At 36.6% G+C, this 14,334-nt stretch overlaps 2 protein-coding genes across 3 annotated transcripts in view; one reads left to right on the forward strand and one right to left on the reverse strand.

The window, feature by feature from the left end:
- The first annotated feature begins 773 nt into the window (after positions 1-773).
- LOC132154962 (growth hormone secretagogue receptor type 1-like) lies at positions 774-3,320 on the forward strand. The gene is made up of 2 exons (XM_059563714.1): positions 774-1,663; positions 2,328-3,320. The coding sequence occupies exons 1-2, from the start codon at positions 889-891 to the stop codon at positions 2,630-2,632; spliced, it is 1,080 nt and encodes a 359-aa protein (XP_059419697.1). The 5' UTR covers positions 774-888; the 3' UTR covers positions 2,633-3,320.
- Positions 3,321-4,854: 1,534 nt separating this feature from the next.
- LOC132154945 (fibronectin type III domain-containing protein 3B-like) overlaps positions 4,855-14,334 on the reverse strand; it is a 132,790-nt gene continuing 123,310 nt past the window's right edge. For both annotated transcript variants that reach the window (XM_059563685.1, XM_059563684.1), the window contains exons 24-26: positions 13,949-14,115; positions 13,706-13,833; positions 4,855-8,425 (exon numbers count right to left, since the gene is read on the reverse strand). In XM_059563685.1, coding sequence (XP_059419668.1) covers positions 8,114-8,425; positions 13,706-13,833; positions 13,949-14,115 — 607 coding nt within the window. In that variant the 3' untranslated portion in view covers positions 4,855-8,113. The remainder of the gene's footprint in view (positions 8,426-13,705; positions 13,834-13,948; positions 14,116-14,334) is intronic.

Consider the following 14,334-nt stretch of genomic DNA (forward strand, 5'->3'; position numbering starts at 1 on the left):
CATTCGCAGCTGACAGGCATCGCGCATTACGCGCGTCTCTCATCCTCTCACCTTGTACACTTATCTTTCTTCCTAGACCAAAGATGTCTTAAATAACTTCAAGACTAACGATTTTCTGTCAAATGTGGACAGATAACTGGGCAGTAAAAGCTGGATTGCCATCTTTAAATCCTCTGAGTTTTCCTATCAGCTGGAACCATTTTTACAATTAGATGTGGAACGGATGGTAAGGATGTGTCATGAGGACATTCAACTGACAACTACAAATCTGTAGAGTACAACATGGTGCGAAATACTGAACGACCTTCAGAGGAGTCGACATTTTAAAGGAGTTTCTGTCGGCAATTCTCTGTCAATGCGCATAACGCTTGCGCGCTACTAAAATTGCTCCTCTGAAAGTTAGCCGTCAAATGTCATAAAGACTTTTAAAACAATTACATTTGTGTGAGTATATTTGATCTATGTAACCCTAGAGTAAATAACGGCAGTTTTGTCGCAATTGTTTCCGCGCAATGCTGAATGGAGAGAGCGGAGTAATGTTGCATGGTTACTTTCACAGGCGGACGCGACTGTTAGCGAACTTATATTTCGAGCGCTAATGTGCATTTTTGTGGTTTCAGAATAGTTGTTAGAAAACTATATATATAAGAACATAGGTCTACTTTGAAGATACATTATAATTTTGGCGACTTTTGGGGGTCTTCAAGTCGTATTAGGAAGGTCAGTCCCTCCAAAACTACCACAATTCGCATCCTGCGGTACAGGCTGTATAAGTTAAATGATAAATGTTTGTGCAGCCCTTCGCGCAGCACGATGGGGAGTCGGTGGGGAGACTGTCCTCCCCGAGCTCTCTCGTAGGAGAATCTAGACGCTCCATGATCTCTCAGCATGCCTACCTGGACGAACCGGTCTAACTGTTCCTTCAACTGCAGTTGGGATGAGAACGCGACATACTGGGGATTCGAGCACCCGGTCAACATCTTCCCCGTCCCAGTGCTAACCGGGGTCACCGTCACCTGCGTGCTCTTCTTCTTTGTTGGTGTAACGGGGAATCTCATGACCATTTTGGTTGTGACCAAATACAAGGACATGCGAACCACCACCAACTTGTACCTGTCCAGCATGGCCTTTTCGGATTTATTCATTTTTCTCTGCATGCCCCTGGACTTGTACAGAATCTGGAGGTACCGACCTTGGAATCTCGGCAACATACTTTGTAAACTCTTTCAGTTTGTGAGCGAGTGTTGCACTTACTCGACCATTCTGAGCATCACTGCTCTCAGTGTGGAGAGATACTTTGCTATTTGTTTTCCTCTTAGGGCAAAGGTAGTCGTGACCAGGGGTCGCGTGCGCGGGGTCATTTTGGTCCTCTGGATAGTATCCTTCTTTAGTGCAGGACCTGTATTTGTGCTAGTCGGGGTTGAGCACGAAAACGGGACAAACTCGTGGGATACTAACGAATGCAAAGCGACGGAATATGCCATTAAGTCTGGGCTCTTAACAATTATGGTTTGGGTCTCCAGCATCTTTTTCTTTTTGCCTGTGTTCTGCTTAACTGTTCTGTATAGTCTCATCGGGCGAAAGCTCTGGAAGAGAAAGAGGGAGACTGGGCAAAACGCTTCGAGTCGGGAAAAAAACAATAGACAGACAGTGAAAATGCTGGGTAAGTGCCCGGTTTCACAGCAACAGCACGTAGCCGCGATTAAATTGTTTATCATTTGCGCACTGCACTTTACGCACAAGCGCACCTGTTACGCAGGGGATGCGCTTGGCACAAAAAAAAAGTGTGTGTAGCGAAGCTAAAAAGATAAGTGAGGGAGAATAGAATGCTGATACATCCAATTTTCGTAAAGTAGTTCTTTATTGTACAAAATTAAGGGAGCAGGAGTCAATAATTATAATTGTACTTTAAGAACAAAGAGAGATAAAAAATAGAGACACATATTGGAGACACAAATATACTTCTGTGTTCTGAAAGATGTTATGTTTTTTATTATTATTTATGAAAATGTTCATCATTTTAGTAAGAGAGAAACAGTTAACGAAACTTTTATAAAATATTATGTCCACTAAAATCTACAAAAATACATATTTTTTATTATTTAAACATTCTTTAAAATAAAATTCTATTTAAATGTACATAATTGTATGTTAAGAAAAACGCTTATGTGAGCTTTCAGTTATAGTTCACACGCATGTTAAAGAGGCTCTTTTGATGTTTCTTAATGTAGCATTTGTGCATGACTAATAATGTTTATTCTTGCTGCAACAAGGTGAGGAAACTACTATTTCACCATTCGGTTACTTTTATTCCCTCTCTCTAACAGCTGTGGTGGTGTTTGCCTTCGTGCTCTGCTGGCTTCCCTTTCATGTTGGACGTTACCTGATCTCCAAATCCACAGAGATGGGCTCTCCTGTCATGTCTGTCATCAGTCAGTACTGTAATCTCATCTCCTTTGTACTCTTTTACCTGAGTGCAGCAATCAACCCTATTCTGTACAACATCATGTCCAAGAAATACAGGATGGCAGCTTGCAAACTTTTCGTACTGCATCATACCCCACGAATAAGCACATCAGCGGTCAAAGGAGAGAGTTCCCCGTGCTGGACAGAATCCACTGCCAGCCTGTAACTGTGAAAGACTGTCATCACCATGAACAGCCATTTCAGAACTCAGCTACTGCTGCCACCATGTTTGAAAGATGATCTAGTTCTCTAATTAGACTTAAGATCCTCATCCATATCTCATACATTTTCTGACAGATCAGGGAGTAGTTTGGAAAAATTCAATTCTTTAACAGCCATTCGTCCATCCAAGCTCAACATTTCATTAGATGCCTTGATGTTTTATAAAAAATAGAGAGATAAAAAGGGAGAGGATAAAAAGATAACTTCAGCTGTCTTAAACCTAAATGAAATCTGGAAGACAAAATGATCACTGTAGATACAGCAACCTTTTGAACCTGATGACAGGGACTGCAGAGGTGATGCCATTCATTTGCATTGTGCCTGAATGCATGTCATGCTCCCTTAGCAAGTGTTTTCTCTTTTTTTATGTCTTGTGTTAATAAACCTCTACTACAGAACTGAAGCAATACAGAGAATTCAAAAACTTTGAAGAAATTTAATTAAAAACATAGAAACTTAAGTCAAAATGCATTCGTCCGTTTAAGTACTCAAACATCATAAAAGCTGGCTTTTTTGTTCTCAGTGTTTCATGTGCTAAACTATAGGTACCAAATTAGCCAGTTATACAAAAGTTTAATTTAAAACCACTGCAATAAATGTCTGTAACAGTATATTTGTATGTTAACAGGTCCTCTTACATTCCGAGTATATGTTGTAGAAACTGCATGTGTCTTGTGCTCTAAATGATGTACAGTATAGAAACTTTCATATCTGTATATTGTAAAATATGTAAATATACCCGTGTTCCATTGGATATCTGTTGTGTTGGAGGTTTTCTTTTGTGAATGTTGGTTTGATGGTACACTACAAAAAATTGCTAGTACATTTCACAATAACAAAGAAATGTCAAGTAACAGTGAATTAAATGTGTGAAAAGTTTTAAAAGACTACATTTGAGTTTTTCTCTATTATGTTTTAATGGCTGTCCTTTAAGTCTAAAATATCACAAACAGATGGAGAGACAGCTGGAATAATAATTAAATCTAGGACTATGTGGTCATTTACAAACTATAATGGGCTTTAAATAAATTATAAGTGAAAAGCAATGCAATGCTCATTTGAGATGCCCCCATTCTTCATCAGGTTCAGTGGATTTTGGGTTTCATGAAATCTTGTTACAAATCCAATCCTGTGTCCATGTGCAAAGTCTGACTGTTGGCGTTTTATTGATGTCAAATGAAGGACAGGGCCTTCAGACCGAAGAGAAAGAGAATAAAAGAGGAGAGCAGTTTCATAAATCAGTCGGATCTCCTTATGAGGCAGAAGGTGATGCTGCAAAATGAGATTGTCTGTTCACATTTGCCACTCCTGCCTTCCCTCACCATAAAATATATAAAGAAGAAAATACCACAGCCCTGATGGAGAGTGGGAGTGTAAACGCTCTTCAAAGTGTCAATTACAGGTCAGTTTCAAATAAATGTGCACCACAGTTGGACGAACAACCGACTTCTATTAAAAGACTTTTGCATTAAAAGTACAGGCTAATAAAAGTCAGATTTGAAGTAGTGATCGCAGTCAGTTTCCACAAACAATCTTCACTTGGTAAGAAAGTCACATACTGACACCAGTTGCACATACAAAACAGTCTATTTGTAAACTGCAACTGCTTTGGTAACACAAATGTAGCATTACTGGTCATGCCATAAAAATAAGTACTCTGCAATTGAGGCAGTCTGATTAAGTGTTTAAGATATTCCGTATGTATGATTTATTATTCATTATAAAGCTATTTATAATTTCACTTTACACTTGCATGTTAACCTTTCTGTATGAATGAGTATCTGCTTCAACTGGTTCATATGAAGCACTTTTGCTGGTGGATGAAATTGGACTAGTGTTTCGATGAACAACATCTTTCTACATCAGACACCTCAGCAGGACAGCATTTCAGTAATTCCTACTTGGTGGGCTTTTGAGAATAAGGACATGATATGAAGTTAATAATGTCAAATATTGTACTAGATTATCAGTATTTGTACTCACTGCAAGGGGCTTTAACATTCATATCATGCTAAAAAAGACAAGAACCAAGTGACTGAGTGACTTCAATCATAAGCTCTATATATATATATATATATATATATATATATATATATATATATATATATATATATATATATATATATGAAAGATTTATATCTCCAGTACAAAATACAGTCTGTCAGAAAAAATTAAAACATTTATTGGGTATAAATATATTACATACACGCTAAAGATACAGTTAAGTCTTACATACATAGGGTAGTATTTGCAAAAAATCTATACATTAACATTGATATGGCAGTTTCTTTTATATATATGCGTATGAAATTGTCTAACATTTACAATACGAGAAAAAATTATGACTTTAAAAAGTGTAGATCATGACAAGCCTGGAATGTTTCATATATTTTTCTTTGTCTTTTCTTTTTTTTTTCTTTTAATAACAGTGAGGTAAAAATACTTTTTTTGGAAAATGGTTGAATACACTTACGGTTCTATACATTTCTCTGGGATGACTGAGAGCTGATCGATCTCCAAACATCATGTTCAAATTCATTTTCATATTTGAAACGGAGTACAAAAAAGAATGGAAATAAAACAAAATAAAATGCAATATAAAAATACAAAACTGTACTTGGGCCACAATTTTTTTTTTTTTTTTTAATTTTACAAGGACCAGTATGAAGACAAAAAAAAAAATACTTAAAGAAAACAAACAAAAATTTTAGATTCCCAGTTAAGATCAAACACTTTATTTATACAATGGGCAAATTTCTTTTTAATAATAATACACTTACTTTAAAAGGACGCCAAAGGACTTCCAGACTTTTCACCAAACATGTGTGGGCCAGTTCTATAGACATTTCTGACTGCATGATACTCTCGATTCGAAAGCAATAGCAACAATGACAAGGAAATACAGTTTTATCAAGATAAATCTAATAAAGATTAATATTTCGCTTTAAAAAGTGCTTCATTTCTGTTAGTTGTTGTCATAATATGTATCTATATATCTCTATATATAATGTTACTTGCCTCAAAACAGTTTGTTTTGCTTTCCTTTCGGTCTGAAACGGCATGTAAGATTTCACCTCAGAAAGATTACTCAAATAAATGGCACAATTTTCACTACTAAAAAAAGTGTAGTCACAGATGAAGTTTAACTTAAACGTATGTTTTTCCTTTTCAAGAAATGATGTTCTAGTGTCACAAAGGATTTCTCAAGTAACCCTTTAAATAACAATAAAAAGTGACATAAAATTGGACAAGCCTCCGCTTTGGCAAACAGTAAGATTAACAGTCTTTTTAGCAATGCCAAATGTAGCTATGTACTGTAAGTCCCATTACACACACACACACAATAAAACAGATTAAACGTTTACTACAGTTCTCTATGAAAAGTCAACTAGCTGGAGTTCTGATAGGAGATGAGCAGGCGTTTGGTTATATAGAAATGTTTCAGCATGGTACATGCTACATGTTCCCAAATAATGAAAGACATAAACATAACCAGAATTATGAATAAAAAAGGAATGCTGGCCTTAATCGTTAATCTACAATACATAAAAAAAATTAACTGGGAAAAAAACATGCTTGAGAAAGAGAGAGAGAGAGAGAGAGAATAGTAAATAACTACATCTCTTAATTTCTTGAAAAATAAATAAATGAAGATTGCACTTTAGTTGCCATTTAAAGTACTGTATGCAATAGATAGTATAAATAACTCTAAAGAGTGATACCTTAATTTCCCATTAACTTTGGCAAAGGTATTCTGAGCTAGTAAACGATTTGCTTACGAACAACTGGAGCAAGGCACAGCTTAGGTGAGAAAACAACGCATTAAAAACTGCAGAGGCAGATACAACGGAATGACGCTACTGATGACTGCAATATCAGAATCATTCGGCAACGTTTAGTGTTTTCGCAGCACCCTCTCAGAAACATAGTATCTACTTCTTCACGTCTGAAAGTCCATGTCCCTGAGGTACAATACAGGATGTCAGTAAAGAGGAATAAATCCTTCCCCATGTAGTTCTCATTTTTAGACACCTCTTAACTGTTCTGCAAGTGTAAGGTGGGAGGAACTCTTTGGATCGATGGGAACTGCTGGTTTGTACCTTTTACTTGGCTAAAGATGCACTGCAAGCACATCAGGCTGTTTTGGCATGGCGCAGCGGGTGGAGGAGTCCACTGCTGCTTTTGACAATAACCTTGATAGAGCACCTTAGAAATGTCCAACTGGCTTTCATGGATTCAAAGATGATGAAACATTCAACATGTTGACACGTAAGGGCCAAAGACAGAACGAGACGGGCGAAGTCCCGAAGACCAACGCCATTCACAGAGTGACGAAACAGGCTATTTCGGTTTTACGGCTACGCACTGGCTATTGTGACTCCAGCCATCAGCTGGTCCCTGCATCTACAGACAAAACACAGAGCCCCAAGTCAGCCTGAGAGGGCGACGTTAGCCTAGCCAAAGTCATTCGTGGGGCAGGAAGGCGAGGAAGTAGCCCTGTGTCACTGCACCTTAGGACTAGATGGCCAGAGAAAGAGGGTGTGTGGTGGCAAAGGGCGTCGTTCCCAAACGTGTGGCATGTCTAACCTCCCTCACCCTCGTCCGCCACCACTACTGACCACAGGTAGAGCACCATAGATTGTGAACTGACACACTCCAAAAGAGAGATCTACTTCAAACTCATTGTTACTTATATTACAATAGCTCTATAGAATCTTATAGATTTATATTTATATTTCTATATATTAGATAACTGATTCCGTTTGTAGGAAAAATAAACACAATAGCAGCATCACTTAAACCACACTTGGATTGCAATTTGCTTTGGCAGCTTAAACGCAGGGGGCTTTACAACAGCCTTACTATGGTAACAATATTTCGTGTTTCTGAGAAGGATCGTGGTGATGCGTGCTGTGACGTACAAACTGTGAACATTACGTGATTATGTATAAAAATCGACACTGGGTGAACTGTGATCGTGGGTAATGCATAATAATAAAGCTATGGCTGTGAAACAAATGCTGTGAAGCACACTTGGATCAACAAAGTAAGGCCATGAATGTGGAAGAAAAAAAACTTTACATTTTTCTCCCACATATACGTACACTTAAAGGGATACAAAAAACGAAGCATGCAAAAACAGGCAGTCGCGCAACTCTTCGTAAGGCTTGTTGACGTGGTTTTGCTTCCCCCAGGAGTTCAGAGCAAATCCACATGCTGTAAAAAAAAAAGCGACACAGCGATGCACAGGCAGGCTCGAAGGCATCAGAGAACGAGAGAGGATAGAGGATGAAAGATAAGAAGAGAGCCTGTATAACATACTCGGCCTACAGTACATCGCGTCAGATGTTTACGGTAAGTGTTCGTGTTTCTCGAAATGTTTTTTTTCCTTGGCTGGCTGCTGGTTCGGAGTTCCTTTCGATCTTCACTTCATGAAGAAGTATTCCACCACAAAAGCGATGAAGAAAGACAGGGCCGCGAAAGCCCCGACTAAGACCGCTGCGAATCGTTCGTCTGTTGTGAACCTGCCGCTGGGCTTCAGGGTCTCGGCTGAGTTGAGCTCTCCGGGCAGCACGAGCTCCGTACGCCGCAGGGTGAAGAGCGAGGATGGGCTGAGTGGGCCACACAGCTCCTGCGTGCTGTCCTGACACCGGCGACACACGTACACACGGAAGCGATAGTCTGTGTTGTTCTGCAGGCCAGATATCTGGAAGGTTGTGTCTTCTCCCTTATATAACTGAAAGAGAGAGAGAACATCTGTGAAAAATATAGCTTTACATTGTCAAACTAAGGAAAACATTCTACAATGTCCAACTGGACACCATCAGGAAATTGTTTATGTTCCGTGGTCAATACAATTAAAGCTCATTGCATCTATGGCGGTATGTCGACCACAGAAAATAATTTCAGTAATCGCAACATTTTCAAATGATGTTAACCCATGTTTTCTGTGGGTTAAAAGCAAAAATGAGAAGCTCTTGTTATCAAGGTAATTATATTTAACTAAAATTAAAACAAACTTAAAAAAAATAAAATAAAAAAATAAATAAAGTTACTTGAATAAATGTTAAATGCAATAAAATGAAATATAAAAAAGTCAGTTTATCCCCAAGAAACTACATAGATATAAAGTAATAAAAATGAACAAACACACAGCAAAATTACAAAAAATAAAAAATAAAATGAAAAAGGAAAATACAAAAACAAAAACTGATTCGATATATATAATAGTATCTCAGCAACTCAACATTCACAATGAGCAATAGCTACATTTGCTACAGACGTTATTAATCTTTGTTCAAACAAAATACAAGTCTTAGTTCATGTTAGCTCATTAAATAACACAGTTGCAACTTTAGATTTGAACAACGTGTTATTAAATATTGGAATACCTAAGATGAATGAATGTTAAGATGATTTTTCATTGGCAGTTTATGTTACATAATGTTAACTAATGTTAAAAAAATGAAATGTAAAGTGTGAATTAACAATAAAAAAATCAAAACACTTTCAAACAATATCTATGGCATGTTGTAGTCCAGATTAAAATAGCCTTAATACTTAAGTATTTGGCACTGTGATGAACATCATAGCAAATGCACAGATCTGAATGGCTATTTAAAATTGTTTAAATATGTTTTAGAAAGTAGCGCAGCTGCTTTGTTTATGGGGTTTCCAGAGTAAAGGCTGCTTTTTTCTGCAGTTTAGCGCCATCTGCTGTCAGAGAGTGAATGTGCTTTCATTCAGCGCGTCTCTCACGTGTTCCTCATGTGCTTCTCATGCTTGCTTGTTTACATCAGAGCGCACACGCTCTTTCAAGCAGCATACAGCGGTGTTGTGCATTTTGACCAGTTGATGGGAATAGTATTCTTAAAATGCATTCCAAATTCTGAATAATGTGTAATATATAATTATTCACGGTATTTAGAAGTGCCCAGATAACAATACCATGCATATTCATTACCGTGATATATCCCATTACCGAATACTGGCACAAGTCTAGTCTCGGCTGGCAATACCACGACTGAGGCCTCCTTGAGCAAGGCACCGAACCCCCAACTGCCCCCCGGGTGCAGCATAAATGGCTGCCCACTGCTCCGTGTGTGTGTGTGTGTGTGTGTTTCACTGCTGTGTGTGTGCACTTTGGATGGTTTAAATGCAGAGCACTAATTCTGAGTATGGGTCACCATACCTTGCTGTATGTCATGTCACTTATTAAAATAATATATACAGTATAACAACAGATAATTACTCATGTTATTAACACTGATAACAATAATACTAATAATAAGCAAATGCAATTGTAAAAAATATTATTAAATATTATTAAAATAAATGTATTAAATACATTCGAATACAAATATATAAAATTTTTGGTAAAGCATTTGCATTTAATGATAATAAATATTATTGTTAATAGTATAATTACTATAATTATAACTACTATTAGGATTTAATACAAATACATGTAATTGCTTTCATTGCTTTCAAATGTAATCCAATCTACCAGGTTAAAGTGTAGTTCAAAAAAGTATATTAGGGTAAGGACACCTTAACATTTATTAAAGCAGAGCATAGGAATGGCTTTGGATGGATTATTTACTGTCCTGCTATATCTCAATATCACAGATAGTGGTCAGTAGGGTGCATTTTTTTCTAATGTAAGCCAGAGCTTTCCTATCCTGTAGAGTTGACAAATGGTAGGAAAATGAGTCAAGATAAGAAAACTGAACAGAAAAGATGCTTTTCAGCAGGAAAACATACCTAATTATATTACATGCATGTTTTGATGTTACTAACAAGAAACGTTCAGCAAAAATCATGGAAGTTGAATTAATGCAGAATAGGTAGTGTGTGGGAAGAAAGCACTTCCTATGGATGGGGCTTTTCACATGTGGCTGCTTTTGACTGCCAAACAACAGCTGTTCTATTTCAATGAAATTGTAACCTTCCTTATTCCCGGCTAAATGATGCACACATTTTCTTTTGTTGACACAAATGAAACCGAGAAAAGTCACTCTAAGCCAAAACATGCCGGAGCTTCATATCACCATGCAGTTTTAAAAGCACTGCGAAGCCAGGAGTTAAACAATAAGAGCTTCCTTGTTTATTCCAGATGCATGGATTAAATTGCAATGACACAATAGATTTAGAAAAGTTGAACTGAGAATTTTTCAGTCAATTTCTTTTCCCTTCAAATATCTACTGCCTGTACAAAAGTTCTGGAGAGGACTAAACATTTGATCTGAGTGAGGAAAAGAAGAAATTCCAATTACAGTGCACACCAGACTCAGGCTATTTTTTATGTCCAAAGAAAAAACACTAATGTACCAAAGAAATACATAAGCTAAGCAAATACATTTGGAAACTGTCCCTTCCAGCAGTATAATGCATTAAAAAGGATAAACTTAATATAAGTTGTTTCTGGCAACCCCTTTTTGACAGCTACTATTTCATTTTTCCATTTGCGGAGAGGAATGAAACAGATGCCATCTGAGTTCAGAAGAGCATGTAAAACTGAGACAATTTCTTATGAGCAGACAAAACACAACTTAAAACAAGCTGAATCTAATAGAACACAATTAAAAATAAAATAAAGCAGAACAGTTTATTCAGGTCCATGAATGATAACATTTCATATAACAGCGTAGGAAGGCTTCACTATTTGTATCCCTTAGCTTCTATGTTTTCAGTACAGTGCTGGATATACATCAGTCGATATTGAATGTTTAATTATTCCTGCTCATTTCCTTTATGTGTACATTTATTTTACTATAACTGTTAAATTTCTATTCATATAAAATTGATCTAATTTAATAATTAAAATTACAATTATTATAAAAATTAATAAAACCGTTAATTCAGCATATCTCAAACTGAATATAAATTTTTCATCCTGTACATTACAATGCAGTAATGCCTAAATTCACTTGTAGCAGTTAGAACAGTTGATTTAAGTGTTTTGTGTCTTATTTTTAATTTAGAGAAAAAAGGGAGTGTGGAATTTTGATACATATTTTTTTAAAGAACCATAAATATAATTAGTCCAAAATTGCATATTAAATATTATATGACATTTAATATCTGCATACACAAACAATTATCATTCATTCGTATGTTTAACATGCATTACCTGGGTGAAAATGATTTGAGATGCAGAGGATTTGTGCTTTTACTTTTATGTTTCTGTAGTGGAATAAGATGGCAAAATAGAGATGTACTGTACACTAGTTACGAGTTCACACAGACACACTAGAAGCAGAGCAAACAGAAACTGGCATCTGCTGCCATTAAACCCTTGCTTCTCTTTAAATGCAAACAACACACTCATCACTTCTCACATCCATTTTAACAGCTCACAGGACAAGGAACACATTAACATAGTAATAGGAACCATGCCAGCTACATTAGACATCAGAGCAGCAGCAGTTGTGCCCCTTAAAGAAAAATATCTTTGTGGAGGAAAGGATCTGACTGGCTTACTCTGGACAGATCCCTAGAGAGAATTTGAGGCCTTCACAGCCAGTCAGTGAATTTATGATTCACAGGCTGATGTACTAATGTGGCCATTAAATGCAAAATGATGGCACATTTGTAACCGCACTGACAAAAATGTGTGCAATAATGTCACTTGTGCAGTGAATGATAATAATCCTTTTCTCTGAGAAAAACCAGGCACACACACAACTGTCACAAAAGTCACTGATTCTTAAAAAGCCAGGTCACAATATTAAGGACAATTGTATGTAAACTTCAGAATATTTAGGACATTTTTGTGTAAACAGAATATGTATAAATATCTGTTATGCTCAGTAGCTTCATCAGGCTAAACTAATGATGAGTAGAACTGTGTGCTGTTTTCCTGTATCACTGTTTTAACTGTGTAACAACCATGAATGTAAACCTGAAATAGATTAAAGAACATTTTTAAATGCATGCTGTTGTTTCCTTCCATTGTATGAAATATGATAGATGAGCTGGGTGGTGGTCTCTATCAAGCCATCAGCAGTGGCATCAACATCAGTAGCAGAATACTAATATCCCCAGGCAGAGGACACAGACCTATCATCCTGCTTCTATCTCAGACTTAGTCTATGCGGATGACATCTCAATCTTTTCCCTTTCCTTGAATAACAATGCACTGCAAAGACTAGCAAGAAACTTCCTGCCTTTCTGTTCCACCTACAGGTGTGGATATGTTAATAAAAATGTAAATTAAGTGAAATTAAATTAAAATAATAATAATATTAAATCACAAATGACCCAAGATCATTAAAGGAATAGTTCACCCAAAATTTGCTGATGCTCTATTGGTGAGTATGATTCAGTGCATTTTTCTCTCCTAAATTAAGAAGATAACTTTTTCACTTAAAGAAGCAATATTATGTATAGAAGACTTGTGCTTTAGCTTGATGCAATTATTTGAAGGGTAAAATGTCTTAATGATGGTTATGTTTCTTACTAACACACAGCTTTTCACTTTATAAGACATTAATTAATGGACTGAAGTCATGTGGATAACTTGTGGATTATTGTGGTGTTTTTATCAGCAGTTTGACCTCTCATTCTGACGGCACCCATTCACTGCAGAGGATTCATTAGTGTACAAGTCATGCTAAATTTCTCCAAATCTGTTCCGATGAAGAAACAAACTCATCTACATCTTGTATGGCCTGAGGGGGAGTACATTTTCAGATTTTCAATTTTAGGTGAACTATTCCTTTAATATTCAATTTGACTACTGAATTATATGAAACAAAATTCTAATGACATTTTCATAGAAATATAGAGCATATGTTTTTTTATGCAAATTGGATGACTAAACAGCGCTGTGTCCTGGTTCGTAATATATACATTTAACTATGAATAAAATGCAGAATAGGTTTTTTTCTGTTGAAATGAACTGCATGTGTTAAAGTGTTTAGATAAATTATAAAAGTTATGAGATTAATCACTGCCGGATTGATAGCCATAATCTACAGTACAGAGAATTCAGAAATGAAATTTGCAATCTTACCTGTTTGTTATCAGACTCTCGGCCCACCAGAACCTGTAGGACGTAGAAGATGGGGTCTCCTCTCATTGGTGGAATGCTCTCCCAGCTCACCTCACACACATTCCCTTCCATCTGTACCGCTTTAGGAGCTAAAAGATAATATACAGGTTTAGCTGTATAAGCATCAAATAGTGCCCATCCAGTACATAAACACATATGTGGCATGAAGCAATGTGCAAATATACTTGTACAGATGTACTCTACCTTTGAGAGCAGGAGGAACAGACTTGGTCGTATGGAAGGTGTGAACTTCAGAGAAAAGGCCCTCTCCTGCCTCGCTCACTGCTTGAATCCTGAGACAGTAGCTGCTCGACTCATTTAGTCTCTGTACCTTATATGTGTGGCTTGGGCCTCTGTAGATTGTCACAAACCTAAACCATAAACATTTCATTTATGTTATTGGTGTGTAACCAGGCACCAATCAAAAGTTTAAGGTTGATGACTTGTTTTCTTTTTTTTTTTACTGTTTTTGAAAGAATTGTCTTGTGCCCAATAGGCACATTTATTTGATCAACCCAGTAAAAACAAAGTATATATATATATATATATATATATAGTTTATTCCTCTGATAGCAAAGCTGAATTTTCAG

Source organism: Carassius carassius, chromosome 12 (assembly GCF_963082965.1).
Source record: "Carassius carassius chromosome 12, fCarCar2.1, whole genome shotgun sequence".
Taxonomy (NCBI): domain Eukaryota; kingdom Metazoa; phylum Chordata; class Actinopteri; order Cypriniformes; family Cyprinidae; genus Carassius; species Carassius carassius.